Consider the following 18,823-nt stretch of genomic DNA (forward strand, 5'->3'; position numbering starts at 1 on the left):
AGGAGTTCTTTATATAGTCTAGATACTAATCCTGTTATGTATCTGACATGTCCTTCTAGTCTATTGGGTGTCTCTTATTCCGAGCAGTGTCCTTTAATGCACAAATGCTTTTAATTTTGATAAATACTTACTGTTTTGTCTGTGCTTTTGTTGTCCTATCAAAAAAAAATCATGGCCAACTCTAATGTTATATTTTTTTCCCAGTTTTATAGTTTTAGAGCTCAAACCTAAGTAAATGATCCATTGTTAAGTGCTATATATGGTATAAGGCAAGAATGTAATTTAGTTCTTTTGCATGTGGATAATCTAGTTTTCCTGAACTATTTGAACTGTTTCTCCCCCATTCAGTGTTCTTGGCATCCTTGTGCGAAGTCATTCGACCATATTTGCAAGGGCTTATTTCTAGACTCTCTATTCTACTCCATTGGTCTATGTCTGTTTTATGATAATAAAGTAAAAACACAATTCTAGATTATAGTTCTGTATTAAGTTCTGCAATCAAGAAGTGTGAGTCCTCTAATTTCTCTTCTTTTTCAAGATTGTTTTGGCTATGTGGGGGGGGGGGGTCCCTTGAGATTCCACATGAATTTTAGAATGGATTTTTCTAATTCTGCAAAGAACAGTAGGATTGTGATAGGAACCGCTTTTAATCTGCAGCTCACTTTGAGTAGTACTGTTTTCTGAAGTCTCTCAATCCTTTAAAGTGGGACATCTTATTTACTTAGGTATTATTTCTCTCAACAATGTTTTGTAGTTTTCAGTATGTAACTTTTACATCCTAGGTTAAATTTATTCCTAAGTATTTTATTGTCTTTGATGCTATTGTAAATGGAATTGTTTTAATTTCGTTTTTAGACTGTTCGTTGCTCATGTATAGAAGTACAAGTGCTTTATATCTTACAACGTTGCCAAATTAATTTATTAGCTCAAGGTTTTATTCTTGTCTTGTTTTCTACGGGTTTTCTACATAAAGAGAAATAATTTTATCTCTTTCCTTCCAATTTGGAAGTGTTTATTTTTTCTGCCTGACTGCCAGAACTTCTAAAACTCTGCTGAATAAAAGAGAAGCAGGTATCCTTGTCCTGATCTTGTGAGTAAAAGCACTTCTGTTAATCTTCATTTCTTAATTTTTATTTTACACTCATTTTGTCTGTTCCTACAATGGGAATAATTCTTAATTATGATCTTTCAACTCACTAACATCTCCTTGATGTTAAAAAAATCCCAATTTAATCCCGTTATCTGTTGTTTTTACTTTATTATACTTTGTGGGGCTGGAGTTGAACTCAGGGCTTAGTGCTTGCAATGCAGTGTTCTTCCACTTAAACCACACTTCCTGTCCATTTTGCTCTAGTTACTTTGGAGATGTGGTCTCATGAACCATTTGCCTGGGATGGTCTCGAACCTCAATCCTCCCGAAAACAACCTCCCAAGTAGTTAGGGTTATAGTCATGAACCACCAGCTGGCTTATTACACTTTTTATACCTGGTATTTCCACTGGGTCCTTTTAAGGAAGCTTTTGGTTCATTTCACATTGTTAAACTTCACAATCTTTTGGGAAAACTGTTAGGCTTTTCTTTTTATTTTACCTGCCTTTGCTTTAGTGCTATTTGTAATACAGTTTGTTGTCTTGACTTTGACTTATTTTGGACATACTCATTTGAGAATGAGTTACTGGCTCTGGATTACTTGTAACAAGAGAAAGAATCTAACCTTAGGATCTTTAACCGCATCATTGAGCTCTGAGAGATGTACAGGAGCAGGGGTAATCCTAGACAGGAAACCACCCAAAACCCAGAAAACCATACTTAATCACTTCCCATTCAACAAACAATTCCTGAGGATAGTGATTTGCTCCCATTCCCTAGGGAAAAATAAAATAGTATCAGGAAGGGGCAATGAATGAACTCCCTAAGAGTTTGGTAGAGAATAAGGAAATTTAGGTAAGCAAAGTTTAGGAATGAGGATTTTAGGCAGTGCCAAGGAGAAGTATAGCTTAAAAAATTACTCTTCTACTCTCCCACCAAAGTAAAATTTCCCAGTCTCTTGAAATACAGCAGCTGTGCTCTAAAAAAAAAAGAATTCTGCAAGCTGGACAGCAGCCAACTCAGAACAAAAAACTATTCAAGGTTCTGTATTTGACCCCGCCTTAAAAGAGGCCAATTCTATACCATCCAATAATGAACCCAAGACATTTGCAGGTTCCTGAAGTTGATAATTCACAATCTAACAAAAAATCTAGTATCTCTAAAAAGAATCTCTCAAAACATCTTAATCTGGCTTTAAGGTATAGCATGAATATTTTTTGAACTTTCATCAGAAGTCCAGTCTGCAAAAGAACTGAAAGTAAGTCACAGATAAGAAGTAAATGCAGCAACTATAGTATGTTGGTTTCAGAAAGACTTGATTCTAACTCAGAAATAAAATATGTTATAGTGACAAGGTAGAAAAGCATGGTCTTGAAAAGACTGAGGGTGAGTGAACACCTGAATAATTTTGAAAAATTATCATTTGTTACTATTAACCTTGGAAATGGTGTCCTCAGTCAACTGTCTCATCCTATACTTTCTTAAGATCTTTAAATTCTATTTAATAGCTCACAGGAAAAATATATTTTACATATCACTCAATAAGTCATTAGACAGGCACCTATCATGTGTTACATGCTAGTTACAAGATGAATATGCTTCTACTACTTGGTCTCAAATACTCACCAGGTTCTTAGCTAAGACTCACAGTATACACTAGTTTAAGCACAAAAAATGTGCTGCAAGTGTTATTTTTGCAGAATAAAGAAATGAAGGTGAACTGTTAGTTCTGCCTACAAGTACTAATGGCTTCAGAGGATTTTGTGTTTCTAACTGGGCCTAAAAAAGGTGAACAGAGCTCTGCCACCCTGGCAGAATAAGAATAAAGATAGGAAATCTAGACAATCTATGGTGGGATTGAGGAGAGAAACAGACTGAAGACAGGCAAAAGTCACAAGACAAAGTGGCAAAAGCTGCCAATGGGATTTTCTAAAATTGTAAAATAGAATTATCTTCATCATTTACATTAAAGTGCAAACTGCAGGATACAAAATAAGAGTCATCCTAACTATTCCTTGTTTACGATTACAGCCTTACCTCCTGTCACTTCAGCAGTCACTGTTACTACCACAGTAAGTCATGCCTCTGAGCCTTAGCAAAATGTTTTTTTTTCTTAGAATATCCTTTATGCCTCTAATGAACTCTTGACTCTAGCTTCCCAGTACTCAACACATTTGTGCTGCCATCCAATAATCCCAGAAAAACTGAATCCTCCTTCGTCTGTACCTGAAATTCCAGTTAGTATAAAACCTATGCAAAGGCTTAGAGTTGAAAATGGTCCATCAGGTCTAAGCAATGGTTGAAAAAAAAAAAAAAAAAAAGGTCTAGTGTGGCCAGAAGTGGAACAGAGATGTGAGATACTTGATTCCAGGGCCAACATCCTATTTATTTTTGTGTACCCTTTTATCTTGTTGCTAGTGAAAATGAACCAAGTTCAAAGTAGTAGAAGTAAAAACATAGACTAACACAGGTCTAAGTCCACTAAAAATTCATTTTTCAGTACCTCTGTACCAGAACCTGCTACTTGTGTTCTTTTCCACCCCTAACAAATCATTCCAGGTTACCACCTTTTCAGAACCAGTTCTCACTTCACATTTTCTTTTATAAAGACTAAGACCACAGTATCATCCTTTTATCAGTCTTCCTCTCTCAGCAGAAAGTATTTCTCCTAGAATGTTCCTCCTCCCATCTTCCTGAAGAACATTTCTCCTACTCATTAAAACAAACTCAGATCTTCCTTACGAGCCATTCTCTAGCTGCTGTACTTTTTCCTTCCTTCCAAATTTTATGGTAATTCTTCATTTTCCCTTCATGTACCTCTTCAAATACATTAAAATGAATCAATATATTAAAAGCACCTATGTGCAAGGAATTATAAGAGGCTCATAACTATTCCTGATAATTTCTTTAGTCCTCTAAAACCTAGCTTCCAAACACACTTTCCCACCCAAACACTTTTCTCTACTTCCATTCTTTTCCCTTCTCTTCATGAGCTACTCTCATAATCTTACACACAACAGATATGATCCAAGCCAGCAGAGTTAGAACTACATTTTACTTATTTCTAAAGCTTTGTTCCTTCCCCTCACAATATCCACATTCCTTCCTCTGCAATCTCACATTCTCTCATGCCTGTATTTCGGTAGCAGTCTCCAGGCTTGCTTTTTTTTCTGTAACAAATGAAGCATATCACCTCTAAATTAAACCCATGTGTCATTTTTATCATGTTTCCTGACTACTAAAAAAACCTTACATGGAATAAAACAGAAATACACAAAAACCACTGCATTCTTTTTTCTTTGGTAGAAGAGCTTTATTGAAATATAAAGCACATACCATTTACCCATTAAAAGCATACAGTTCCATGGATTTTAGTATACAGTAAATGCCCTTATTTGCAGATTACATGCAATTTTGACCAAGCCCAGTCAAATAAATAAAATTTCAAAAACAAAGTTTTTTTAATTTCCACACTTGCATTATACAGCTCAGTTGATGTGGAGAAGCTATAAGTCCCACTTTATAGTCAATTTTGTTTAAATTGTTGTGCAATCTGCTAAGTACTTTCTGCCCTTAATTTTATGAAAATACACCTTCCAAAAGTTCTCTGCCTCTCAAGAAGCTAGTACTGCAGGAGTGAGACACCATCCCCAGCCCAGAACTTCATTTCTTTTATGGCTAAATAACATTCCATTATGTGAATATAACACATTCCGCTTATCTATTCATCTGCCGATGGCCATCTCAATTGTTTCTACCTTGTGGCTATTATAAGTAATGCTACTATGTGGCCAGGTGCTGGTGGCTCACACCTGTAATCCTAGCTACTCAGGAGGCAGAGATCAAGAGGATTGTAGTTCGAAGCCACCCAGAACAAATAAATAGTTCTCGAGATCCTATTGCAAAAAAAAACCCTTCACAAAAAAGAAGGGCTGGTGGAGTGGCTAAGGTGTAGGCCGAGTTCAAACTAGTACCGCAAAAAAAAAAAAAAAAAAAAAGGAATGCTGCTGTGAACATCTGCACAGAAATTTTTGTGTAAACATGTTTTTAATTATCTTGGGTATGTACTTAAAAGTGGAATTGTTGGGTCACACAGTAACCTATATTCAATCATTTGAGTAGTAACCACGGTTTTTTTCCCCTAAGCAGCTACACCATTTTATATTCCCCCAGAAGTCAAGAGGATTCTAATTTCTCCATATGCCCCTCAATACCTGCTATCACCTGGCTTTCTTATGTGAGTCTTCTTAGTTGATGTGAAGTACTGTCTCATTGTGAGATGTGTGCTGGGGATTGAACCTAGGGCCTCAGGCATGCTATGCATACATCTCTAAGCTATATACTCCACCACCTCTCAAGTATTTGATGTGAATTTCTATGACCAATAATGTCAAGTTCTTTTCCTTTGTCTGTTGAGCTTTTATGTATCTTAACTGAAGAAATACTTACTTAAATAGCTCATTGAGTCTTTATTTTTTGGTGGGACTGGAGTTTGAATTTAGGGCTTCATAATCCTTTGGGCATTTTAAAATTGAGTTGTCTTTTTATTACTCAGTTCTAATAGTTCTTTATTATATTCTATATATAAGTTCCTTATCAGGTATACAATTTGCAAATATTTTCTTATGCTGTGGGACAGTCTTTTTAAAAGACCTTTCTTGGGGCAGCAGAGTGGCTGTAGAACACCTGCGTAGCAAGCATGAGGCTCTAAGTTCAAATCCCAGCACCACAAAAAGTAAGTAAGTAAATAAATAAACAAAAAAAACTTTCTTAATGGTGTCCTTTCAAGGGCAAAAAATTTTAATTTGGGGCTGGAAGTGTGGCTCAAGTGATAGAATGCCTGCGTAGCAAGTGGGAGGCCCTGAGTTCAAAGCTAAGTACTAAAAAAAAAGATTTTAATTTGGATGAAGTCCAATTTATCTAAATTTTTCTTTTGTTGCTCATGCTTTTGGTGCTATTTCTAAGAAACTGGTGCCAAACACAAGGTAAATGTAGATTTATCTTAGTGGTAGTTCTTATGTTTAGTTCTTTGATCAGTTTTGGGGAGGCAGGAGTCAAACACAGGGCCTCTGTCACTTAAGTCACGTTGTCAGCCCCTTTGATCTGTTTTTGAGTTAATTTTTATATATGGTATGAGAAAATAAGGACCCAATTTCATTTTTTCCTCTGTGGCTAACTAGTGGTCCCGGCACGATTTATTAAAAAACATTCTTTCTCCCATTGAATGGTCTTGGCACCCTTGTCACAAGTATTGGTTTATTTTTGGGTTTGCTACTCTGTACCACTGATCTGTGTCCATCCTTGTGCCAATAGCACACCACCTCTATTATTGTTGCTTCATTTAAGACTTAAAATTGGTTAAGTGTGAGTTCTCTAAGTTCTTTTTCAACATTGTGCTGTCTGTATAAGGGTACCCTGTACTTCCATATGAATTTTAAAATCAGCTTGCCAATTTCTACAAATAGGTCAGTGAGGCATCCAGTAAGGACTACACTGAATCTGCAGATCAATTTGGAGTGTATCCTATCAACTTTAACTCTTCAGTTCATGAACATGGGCTGCCTTTTTCTTTCTTTCTTTTTAGTTAGTACTAGGGATTAAACCCAGGGTCTTGCACCTAGCAAGCATTTCACTACTTGAAATACTCACCTAGCATTTTTGTTTTTGAGACAGGGTCTTGAAAACTCTGCCAGGATTGGCCTCAAATTCATGATCCTCTTCTCTCCACCTGGAATAGGATTAAAGGCATGCACCACCACATGTGGTTGCTTTTGGTTTTGTTTTTTTGACACAGGGTGTCACTTTTTAGCTCAGGTTGTCCTTGAATTTACTAGGTAATCCAAGCTGGTCCTTTTTCCTCTACCTCTCCAGTGCTGGGATTACAGGAATGTACCACCACATCTGCATGAGGTTTACAGTAATTCCTTTACAGTAATTTCCTCTTATTCTCAGGGAGTATATCCCCAGTGGATGCTTGAAACCAGGATAGTACCAAATCCTATATACTAAGCTTTTTCCTATATGATAAATTTTAATTTATAGATTAGGGATAACAAGAGATTAACAAAAACTAATAAGGCAGAACAATTATAACAATATTCTGTAATAAGAGGTATGAATTAATTTTGTAATTTTCCATTTAATATTTTGGGTATACGCTATGGGCAACTAAAAACAGAAAGCAAAATCATGGGTAAGGAAGGATTACCATTTTAAAGTAAAACTACACACAGTCTATAAATTAAAGCCCTCAGCATCTCTATTAGCAAACTGTGTACATGAAATTGTTCCCTATTGCTTAGCCAAACATTTCCTATTTATTTAAAACTCAGAAGATGCGGAACTTTACATGTCAGGCTATTTATTAAGTAATACCAAGCTTTCAAATCAATCTAAAGAGTTTACTGTATCATTTTCCATGAGAATTTTTTTTGGTTTTTTTAATGCAAGAGAAATTTAAAAATTAAAGAGTTAGACATTCTTTTCTGATGCCTATGTTTCACTGTGTTTAGTTCAGAGTACAAAATTCCTCCTTAAATCCCTTTCTCAATTTTGAGAGGAAAATAAAGCAGGAATAAGAAAATTGATCATCATTACTGGTATCTATTCATTTGAAGCCCACATAGTATTTAAAATACCCTATTTAATCACACATAATCCTTTACACATTACCTGGGCAATCATCTCAGCTCTATGTTGACTAGCTATAATCACTAGTGACCCTAATCCTAAACAAATCAATTCTAAATCTTCCAGAATCATACTAGAATAGCTGAAAAACTAAAAACTAGACAAGGGAAAACTGGTTGTTTTGCCATTTAGGAAATTAATATTCTTCTGGCCTATATTTTCATTTAGTTGCCAGGCCAATGTGCATTTTGTATCTATGCAAATACCTAGAGTTAGGCTACTAACTCTTTTAAGAGTTCACCTGCAGGGCGCTAGCAGGCCAATTGTTCTTGTTCCCTAAGAAGTCAAATCTAAAACTCTGGCTATGTCACTATATTAACAGACCAGCTGTGTTTCTGGACTTAATCAAGCATCACACACAACCCACTGAGCAAGGAAACCATCCTTGACAAGTCACCAGACATTTGTTTCACTACTTTAAAGCCTAGTGCTGTTTCTCTTCCACACCACATTGCCTTTTCAAAAAGCTTCTCCAAGTATCAGCCTATCCATTGACAGTCCTGAGACTTCATACTTCAAACATTAGGTAATAAGGAATTTTTGCCAGGCTCTCACACAGCAATCTCAGGATTTTTAGCACGTATCTAATATATTTTAATGGAATAGTACACAAAACTCTTGAGATTCTTATCAAATAAGAAATAAACATGAAAACTATCTACATGAAGTAGCTCACGTTAGAATGTTTCATAATCCTCGAGAAATTCTTACAGGAAGAAAATTTAGATGCCTTTAAGTTTTACAAAATTACCCGCAACAGTGGCACACACTTATAACCCCAGCGCTCAAAGGCAAAGGCAGGAGGGTCACAAGTTCCAGACCTGCCTGTCCTACACAGAAGACCGTGTCTCCAAAAAATAAATAAAAAATGTTATAGAACCAGAAATGTGTGGTCTAATGTACAAAGATAACACATTATATACAAAGATACACAAGATGACTTCAAAACACTTGAAGAATTCTAAATCTCGTTAGTTTTATCACATTCCAATACTTTACAATGTATAAGGTACATACCACGTACATTTCAAATTATTTACCAGAACACTCTTTTAAAACCACCATCCAATTCCTTAAACTCTCATTCTGAGTTTAAGATCTTCCAGAGCTTATTCGATTATGGATTATAACAACATCTAGGCTATCACCTTGCCCAAAGAGACTTTTTAAATTGAATTCTAGGCAAATGCATACTGAAAACAGTTTGCAGGAGGGAAGACATCAATGAAACATCCAACACAGCTTATGTCAAATCACACAATTTACATTATAAGTCTCTGGAAACAGAACAAAGACACAAGAGATCTGGTATTAGTAAACAGCTCAGAAAGAAACTGAAGACCAGGTGTAGTGGTACAAGCCTGTAATCCCAGCACTCAGAAGGCTGAGGCAAGGCTGAATGTGAGACCTGCCCAGGCTACCTAGTGAGAACTTCTATCAAACACAAAATGAAACAAAACCAAAAGAAAAAAATAAAAAGGGAAAAGAAATAGAAACTCCAATGCCTCCTCCCCCAGAAAAGGCCTGTAAGGACCCAGCTAACGCCTTTCAAACATATTATTTCATACTGTGAACTATGAGTTATGAATATGCCATTTGTAGCCAAAAAACACAAAAACTAGGCGAAATGCAAACGTGGCTATGATATCCTGTCTTGAAATAAACACTACAGTGTTATGATAAAAACTATAATGCTTTGGGAGCAAAGAAAAGGCAGTCAGACCTGAGTATGAACAAAGTTCTTTTTTTCTCACTTTGTTTCATTCAGCTTTCTTCAAGCAGTCTAAACTGTAGAGGAAATATCTGTTTTGTTTTAGGGAACAGAGGAGTTCTGAGGGATGGAGCTGTAGCTCAAGTGGTAGAGCTCCTGCCTACCAAGTGTGAGACCCTGAGTTCAAACCCCACTACTTCCCCCCTACCCCCAAAAAACCTAGAAGAGTTCTGAAAAATGGAGAAAATATTAAGAATTAAGTCTTATAGTACACATGTAAGTATCATTATGATTTCTGAAGATTTTCATTGCTTTAATAACTGCTAGATTGGACTACATGCTGCTATCAGAGTATCATAGTCTGAGGCCAGCCTGGGCAAAGTTTGTGATATCCCATCTCAACCAATAACTGAGTGCGGTGCTGTACTTGTCATCCCAAGCTAAGCAAGAGGCTGAGACTGGGAGGACTGTAGTTCCAAGTCAGCCTTGGGAAAAAGTTTGGACGACTCTCAACTCAACAGGAAAAAAAATAAGTTAAGCATGGTGGCATGTGCCTGACTTCTCAGCAACAGCAGACAGTATAAAATAGGAAGTTCATAATCCAGGTTGGCCTGGGTGAAAAATGAGACCCTATCTTCAAAATATCCAGAGCCTAGAGGCATGGCTGAAGCAGAAGAATGCCTATCTAGCAAGTACGAAGTCCTGAATTCAAAGCCCAGTACCTCAAAAAAAAAACAAAAGAAAATACATACACATAAAAGCCGGGTGTAGTGGCTCACTCCTTACTCTAAGTGCAGCATTCAGGAAGAATGCTGGAAGATCACAAGTTCAAGACCAGCCTGGACTACATAGTGAGACCCTGTCTCAAAGCGCATGTATAACACACACACACACACACACACACACACACACACACACAGGTTAACGCATGACAACTGCCCTATCATATAAATGTTTCAGATAACTGTCACTAATTCCACAGAGAAATAGTATCATCCCAGGTACTTTTGGTCTAAGGTTAATTTGATCCACACACCTGAATTTTACAGTGTCTGATCCACACTAACCCATTTTACCTAACTTCCTCAGGAAATTACCATCAGTAGAAACCTCAAATAAAGACAGTACTATCACACAGAATTTGCAGCTCAGCAAGACCTACATACCGGCAAGTCCACACTAACATCAGTACCATCCAGAAGGGACACCCGACAGGTGATGATGGACTTAGCATCTCCAGCTGCAGGAATGTGTGTGGCGGCCCGCTGCGCCTCTCTGAGCCTTTCCTTCTCAGCATGTTTACGCATGGACCGCCGCCCAAGAGTTCTTCGGAGGAAACTCAGCATTTTTGTCACTGTAAAACCAGAGAGAAAAAGATGACATCAGTAAAGGAAAATGACATTATTTAGTAAAGTCCTGTGGAAATTAATTTGAAAAAAAAATTAAAATTGGCTATTTTTATGCATGTTTTAAAATAGGCTGTATAAAACAAATACACAATCTTGTCAATTAAAACTAAATTTATTTTTAAAAACTGGCTACTTTCATTCAGAGTTTTTAAAGACTTTATAGGAAGCTGATTTGGCAGGAGACAGCAAACATTCATGAAGGTCATCAAGACTTTTGGATCAATAAATTATATGTAAAATAGCTGATTATCCCTACAAACATTAGACAACTGTCAGACAACAGGAAAGTATACTTTGTTGATTGTACTGATCCTGAGAAGTTCTGCTTTTTTTCTGAGTAATCATGATTATAATCATCTATTTCAGCTAAAACATAAGTTTTTTCAAATATTCTAGGGCAGATTTTAAATTACTACTTAACATAAACCTTTGTAACATCAAATTATTTGTTACTTACTTCCTCATCTCTATTAAGAAAAGTAAAACAAAACAGGAACTAGTTATTTAAAAATACAGCACATTATATTTGAAAAACCAAATAAGATGTTGAATGCACAAAAAACAGAAACATCGTAAAAACAAAAGTTATTTTGTTTTTAATGTGTTTAATTTGCACAACTAAGACTTTAAGTACATATAACTAAAACAAATTTTAAAAGATAATTCTGGAAAAAATTAAGTTGTATAGAAAGAGAAAAACAATCACAGCACACTACACTACTCAGCTGCTAAAAGTTGAAATGGTTATAAAACTATAAAGACTAAATAGTGATCTCACCATAAAGTAACTATAATTGAGAAGTATATAACAGATTAGGGGAAAGAAGTGTGCAGATCACCTGCCAGCAGCTCAAAAATAATTCCTAAAATTAATAATCACAAAGTAACAAAAAGAACATGTGACTTAAAATGTGGAAGTGGCTGCCTAGGAGGGAAAGCAGTGGAATTCAGGAAAGTGCTATTTTTCAAAAGAAGCCTTCAAATTAGATAATTTTTTTGACTAAATGTATGTATAAATCTGATTTTTAAAAAGCTAATTTTGGAACTGGGTGCTGGTGGCTCATGCCTCTAATCCTAGCTACTTGGGAGGCTGAGATTGAGAAGATAAAGAGGTTAGAGGCCACCTAGGCCATCCCATCTCTAAAATAACCAGAGCAAAATGAACTGAGCTGTGGCTCAAGCAGGAAAGTGCTGGCTTTGCAAGCACTTACCTTGCAAGCACGAAGCCCCAAACTCAAACCCTAATTCCATCAAAAAAAAAAAAAAAAAAAAAGCCAATTTTAAGATAAACGCTATCATATTAAAATGTAAGTTAACTATTATACACATTTTACAAGTATGTATACTCCTGCGTAATTAGGTAAACTAATCCCAAAGAAATAACTACAAACTGAGCTGATTACTAGTTTGCAAAGTACCTGGTCCCAGTTGCTCTCCCTAGGTTTTTCCAGGCATTGCTCATTGCTCCTTTTGAACCTTGCTATTCTACTCAGTCACCGCAGCTGCCCTTTGTAGGATGTACTTGTTATCCCAGACTTCTAAAGCCCTTATGTCGGTGAATCTTGCAAAAAATTTCCCTAATATCTAGAGAGTTTGGCATTCCCGTCACACTTCCACTGAATCTTTTATTGTTTAATCAGATTATAATTACTAATTTGCATGCCTGTCTCCTTTACTGTAAGCAATTTGAAGACACAATCCCTACTTTTAAGAAGCTAGCTACCCATCACAATTCATAATTCTGGAACAACCAATGTTTAGTACATAATCTTATCTATTCCTAAGAAAAATTCACCAGGTATTGTCTTATTTTGGTAAGTAAACTAAGAGTTAGAGAAATTAAACCATCGGCAGAGTCTATTTAATAAATGGTGAATACATGGGCTCAAACTCTCATTTTCTAACCTCAAATTTGGTTTCTCTAAAATGCAAGTTTTTTTTCATGTAAAACTTGCATTTTAGAGCTAAGAAAATTTAAAGATTGTAACTAAAAAGATGCTGAATAAAAACACAGACACAAAAACACAAATGATAAATTCATTTTTTTCAGACTTAATTCGCTTTTATTCAGCAAGTAAATTCCAAGGGGGAAAAAACAGAAAAGGAACTAGACAGTAAAAGAGACTTAAGTCTAGGCATATAGCTCAGACACAGAGGGTGTGATTAACATGTGTGAGGCCCTGGGTTCAATCTCAAGCAGAGGGAAAGGGAGGGAGAGATTAAAACTCTTTATCGATAATAGTATGTGAGCCTCTTTTGGATCCTCATTCAAATAAACTATATTTTAAGAGTTCTCAGATGCTATTATTGGGGGAAGCTAAGTAAACTTCACCATGTACGTAACATCTACATGTGTCTAAAACTATTTCAAAATAAAAAGCAAAAAAGTCATACATCCATTGCTATGTATATAGTTCATTAAATCCTTCATATCTTTTAACCTGGATTCATTTATAAGCCTGATTTTAAAAAAAGACTAAAATATTAAACACATTTTAAAATTCAAATAGCTATGAAGATTATCATCATTCTCATTTTACAAGTATACATGCTCCAGTAAAATCAGGTAAATTAGCAAATCCACTGCAGCTGTCACTTCAACTGCCCAAGGAAATAAATTATACACACACACACTCTTGAACACTGACTAGACTGCTTATGATAGGCAAGAAACTATTCCCACCCTTCTTGTAGATAAAGCACTGGTATTAAAGTTATGTTTTTAAAAAAATAAAATAAAAAGGTTCTTATGTGATAGAGATACATACTGATATATTTAAAGAAGAAAAGATTTTATGTCTGGTATTTGCAAACTAACACAAGAAAGGGAGTTAAGTCTGGACAGAGATGAATCAAATAGGCCTAACAATTAAAACTGGGTGATGGGTGTATGAAGGTTTATAATGTACTTTCACTTTTGTGTACACTGAATTTTTTCCACAAAAGTATCTTTTTTTTTCCCCCCTGGTGGGACTGAAGTTTGAACTTGGGGTTTCACACTTGCAAAGCAGGTACTCTACCACTTTAGCCACACCTCAGTCCATTTTGCTCTGGTTATTTTGGAGATGGGGGTCTCAGGAAGTATTTTCCAGGCTGGCCTTGAACTTTTTTTTTTTTTTTGTGTGGTACTGGTGTTGAATTCTGGGCTTCATGCTTGCTAGACAGGTGCTCTACCACTTGATCCAGTCCACCAGCCCCGATTTTATTTCTTTAAAAAAGCTTTTCTTTTTTTCTTTATTTACTTATTTAGTGATAGTGAGATATGAATTCAGGGTCTGGTTTTTTGTTTTCCATTTTTGCGGTGCTGAAGTTGGAACTCAGGACTTTCATACTTGCTAGACAGGCGCTCTACCACGACAGTCAAGTCATGCCCCCCCCCCCCGTTTTTTTTTGATTTTTGTTTTTTTTGCTTTAGTTATTTTTCGGATAGGATCTCACAATTTTTGCCCAGGTCCAGCCTCACACCTCGGTCCTCCTATCTATGCCTCCCCATCAGTGCTGGTACCACAGTTAGGAGCAACCATGACAAACTGGTTTGTTGAGATGCCGTCCTACTAACTTTTTGCTCAGGCTAGCCTCACATCACAAACCCCCAGATCTCTGCTTCCTGAATAGCTGGGATTACAAGTATGCAACACCATGCCTGCAATAAAAGTTTCTTATAGGAAAAAAATGTTCAGAATGCATTATACTTGTGGAGTTCCTAGAAATTTATAAAATGATCTTTTCTGACTTTTACCTTATTCCGACACCTTGAAAACAAATTCACTGTATGAGTTAACCTAGTAAGAAAAAACACCTGTCTCTCAGATTTAGAATTCTAATAAGTGTACAGTTTGAGTCACAAAACCCAGTATCACAAAAATAAGTTCTTTTTTACAGAAATATAAAAGCACTTTACCTGAAAAATAAATTACAAATGGGTTAAAGATTTAAAGTGAAAAGAAATGAGAAAACACTAGAGGAAAACAAATAGTAGTTAGGGTGAAAGACTTTTAAGTAATTTCCTGTCGAAAGTATTTTTGAAGAATTAATATGCAGTTTAACAAACAGCTATTACATATCACTTAGACAAACAACCAAATGGGGGAAAAAATTGGGCAAGATATGAGGAAACAAGTCCTTAAAGAGAATATAAAAAGATTCATAAAATAATACCAGCATTTGGGAGATGAGGAGGGAGGATCTTGAGTTGCCGACCAGCCTGGGCTACACACGAAGACACTATCTCAGCAACAAAAATATTCATGAAAGATGTTTATACAAGATGTCTAAGAGTAACAAAGAAAATCCAAGCTGAAGAATAAAATAGGGCTGGGCATGTGGCTCAGTGGTGGTATGCTAGCTTAGCATGAGGGAAGCCTTAGATTAAATCCCTAACCCTGCAAAAACAAAAATGTCCAGCAAGGTGATAATGTGGTATGAGCCTATAGTCCCAACAATTGGGGCAGCTGAGACAGAAAGATAGTTTTAGCCCAAGGGAACATAGGTAGGTGTGTAGGGGTATGTGTAGAGGGATGTGTGTGTGTGTGTGTGTGTGTGTGTGTGTGACTGTCACTTAAAAGATTCAAGATAGTCAATGTTAAAAAGATGGAAGAGACTAGCATCAGAGAGGCACAAGGTTCAATCCCCAGCAGTGAGAAAAAAAGTGGGAAAAACAATCACTTTCATACACTGTCCTCTTTGAACAAGCTATTAAAAACTGAACATGCTATTAAAGGTTTAATGTGCACTTTCACTCAGCAATTCTATTTCTGGTAGGATAGCCTAAAAAAATTGTCACATATGGGCTCTGAGTGGTAGGAACAAGGATTTTGCAGGGCCATATTGACTTAATACGTCTATCAGCATGCAAAGAGTTAAATGAGTTATGGTACGCACAATGTTATACAATAGAGTTGTTTATTTTGTTATTACAAAATTTGTATGTGAAAAAAAAAATGTGTAAGTGAAAAACTCAAATCACAGAAAAATGAGTATGGAATTACCCCGAATTGAGATAGAATGCACACCAGCACACACAGACTAGAAAGAAATACAAACTGTTACTCTGAAGTGTCAGTTCAGAGGCCCTAAGAATATAAATGAATGTGTCATTAAGAGTTGTTTTTCTTTAAAAGTTTCCCCATATTGACTTTCTCCATCCCACTTATACCCTCAATTCCATTGTACATGCTGCAGCCAGTGCGTTTTTAGCCACCACAAAATCTGATTCCTGCTTTAAAATCTTCAATGGGCCTGCCTCCTGATCCACCCCTTTCTGGTGCCTTTGGCTACACACTCCAGCTGCTGTCTCTGCTCACCCCAAGTTGTGAACCAAAAGGTTGTGAACCTTTTTTCATTAGCTGTTCCATCTTTCTAAAATAATCTTTTCCAACTTCACCTCTCTCTCCACCTTCCCCTTTTCCTCAGAAAAGCACTCCCAGACAACTGTTAGTATCCTTAGACTTTGTAATATGTAAAGAAACTGTAATTAAATACCTAATTTTTTTTTAACCATTCCCACAGTAAGACACAAGGACAGGGACCTATCTGACTTGTTCACTATCTTGTATGACCCAACAACTATTACGGCAACCTGCATATTAAACATAATAAAGAACTCACCTGACACACTAAAATGATACCGTGGAGTTTTAGGATGGTACAGTTATGTGCTTTCAAAAAACAATTTCTAATTTTCCAACAACACACTAACAAGAAGGTTTCTTTTTCAATCATAAAAATGCAAACTCTTTCCTAATTAAACAAAAGTTGCTTTAAAAAATACATATCCCCAAAAGTTTGTCACAAAATGTGTTATACTCAACGCAGGCCAATTCTTTTTTTCCTTTTCTTCTTTTGCAGTGCCAAGGATCAAACCTAGTGCTTTGTATTCCTCCACCACTAAGACATATCCAAGCCCAGCCATTCTTTTTTGATAAAGCAATATTGCCAATATACAAAAAATAAAATGGCTTTTATTCCAATAATCCCAATAAAGGAAACGCAACCGAGCCATTCAACAGGAAAATTATCATGTCGTTTCCTAAAGAAGTTACCGTACAAAAGAAAAACATCCTGCAAACTATCTTCTATGTACAAATAACCCATTGTGGGAAGCAGAGTTCAGAAACAAGTTGGTTATGCTACAAACAACGTTAGCGGGGTTGTGACTTACACCAGAAACTTAGTTATGCCTTACTTCTCCCAATTCTTAAAGAACTAGGTTTTGTTGTGTTTTTGAGGGGCTGGGGTTTGAACTCAGAGCTTTGCACTTGCAAAGCAGGTGTCCTACCTCTTGAGTCAAACCTCCAGCCAGTTTTGCTCTGGTTATTTCGGAGATGGAGTCTCGAGAATTATTTGCCTCGGCTGGCCTCGAACCTCGATCCTCCCGACCTCAGCTTCCTAAGAAGTTAGGATTACAGGTGTGAGCCAGCAGCGCTCGGCTTGGTATTAGTTTAAAATACTTCCAAACAGCTTAAGAGTTGGGTCTTCCAGCTCTTACGCAGGATTCACAGGCTAAGTAACCACAAAATACAGACAGATACAATTACTCCCCAGCAAAGAACCCATCATTAAGACGACAGACGCGCCGGGTGGCGGTGGGTCGCGGCCCTTCGCCTTCGCCATTCCCGGGAACGCACCTGCCTCGCACAGTTTCAAGCTCGGGAAACTATACTCAGCCGCATGCTGGGGGTCTGTTTTTAGTCCCTGTCATGAACTAGAGGCACCCGGCTAGAAGGTGAGGGTGCCCAGCTCCCTTCCGCGCTCCCGGCACACATTAACCCGGCTGCGCCCGGGGCCCTGGCTGCGGCAGTATCGCCCGAAACTCGGCCTCCCAGCCCCATTGGCCTGCGCTGCCCCTCCCCTCCCTCCCTCCTCCCTCCCCTCCTCCCGCGGCTTCACCAGGGCGGCCCGGGTCTCCGAGCAGCCCCTCACCGCCTGCCCGGACGAGGCCGTCCCCAGGCGCGGGCGAGGTGGCGACCGCGCTCCCTGAGGGGAGTGGGCTGGGCCGCCGAGGCCGCCGGGCCGCGCGCTTACCTGGGCTGGGGACCACGGTGCAGCGGCGAAGGGGACGCGGGGCACCGGCGACCCGAGGGCAGAGCTCCCGAGTGAGGCTGAGGAGGGGGCGGCTCCTCCGAAAACGCCAAGAAATGGCGGCCCGAGCTCGCCCACCCAACCCTAATCCCGGGGAGGACCCTGGCCGCCTGCCGGCCCGCCCCCTTAAAGCCCCTTTCAAGCTCCGCCCACAGGGGGCGGGGCACTGCGGTCTTAAAAGGGCAATGCCTCCGCCCCGGAAATCAGCCCGCCCGGAGACGAGTTAAGCTGGCGACGGCCAGGTGGGGCCGAGCCTGGAAAGCGCCAGCTGCAGGAAAGGAGCAGCCGAAGTCCCTTCCTGGCCGTCAGACCTCTAATGTCGTTGCCATCATGACACCACCAAGTGCCTAGAGACCTGGCTGCTAGATTAATTCATCCATTCATTCGTTCCAAAAATGAGTTCTTCCTGTAAATATTTATTTACATGTACCGCCTCTCTCCCGCACTCCCAAATCCTAGGGATTAAAATGGATTTAACCCCCTACTGTTAAAGGAACTCTCCCTCTAGAAGGGAGAGAGACGGCAAACAAATACGTGTCAAGCGGTGATAAGTGTCCTGAAAAAAACTAAAGCCAGAAAGGGAGTAACAGATCGCTGTTTAACAAAGTGTGGTCAGGGAGGCCTTCTGCAACAAGGCGACATTCCACCTAGTTCTTCATTCTTCAGATAATTTACCGAAGTACCTTCTGTGTTCTAGGCACTGAAGATAAGACAGATAAAACACAAAAAGCCCTTGTAATGACCACGTGGGGGCGCTTGCCTGCAGTCCCCGCAGTGTTCCAGAGCCAAGTGGGCTACATAGCCTGACCTTGTCTTATAAATAAGTAAATAAATAAATAAATAA

At 38.1% G+C, this 18,823-nt stretch overlaps 1 protein-coding gene across 6 annotated transcripts in view; it reads right to left on the reverse strand.

Moving 5' to 3' along the window:
* The window catches only part of Epb41l5 (erythrocyte membrane protein band 4.1 like 5), a 134,653-nt gene extending 116,552 nt beyond the window's left edge, over nt 1–18,101 (reverse strand). For 2 of the 6 annotated variants that reach the window (XM_074070537.1, XM_020188485.2), the window contains exons 1-2: nt 17,923–18,056; nt 10,657–10,844 (exon numbers count right to left, since the gene is read on the reverse strand). In XM_074070537.1, coding sequence (XP_073926638.1) covers nt 10,657–10,836 — 180 coding nt within the window. In that variant the 5' untranslated portion in view covers nt 10,837–10,844; nt 17,923–18,056. Of the gene's footprint in view, nt 1–6,738; nt 6,818–10,656; nt 10,845–17,176; nt 17,287–17,525; nt 17,655–17,922 lie in introns of those variants that run through there. The other 4 variants (XM_074070535.1, XM_074070539.1, XM_074070536.1 and 1 more) reach the window with 4 other exon arrangements.
* Between the last annotated feature and the right edge of the window lie 722 nt (nt 18,102–18,823).

Source organism: Castor canadensis, chromosome 4 (genome assembly GCF_047511655.1).
Source record: "Castor canadensis chromosome 4, mCasCan1.hap1v2, whole genome shotgun sequence".
NCBI classification, from domain to species: domain Eukaryota; kingdom Metazoa; phylum Chordata; class Mammalia; order Rodentia; family Castoridae; genus Castor; species Castor canadensis.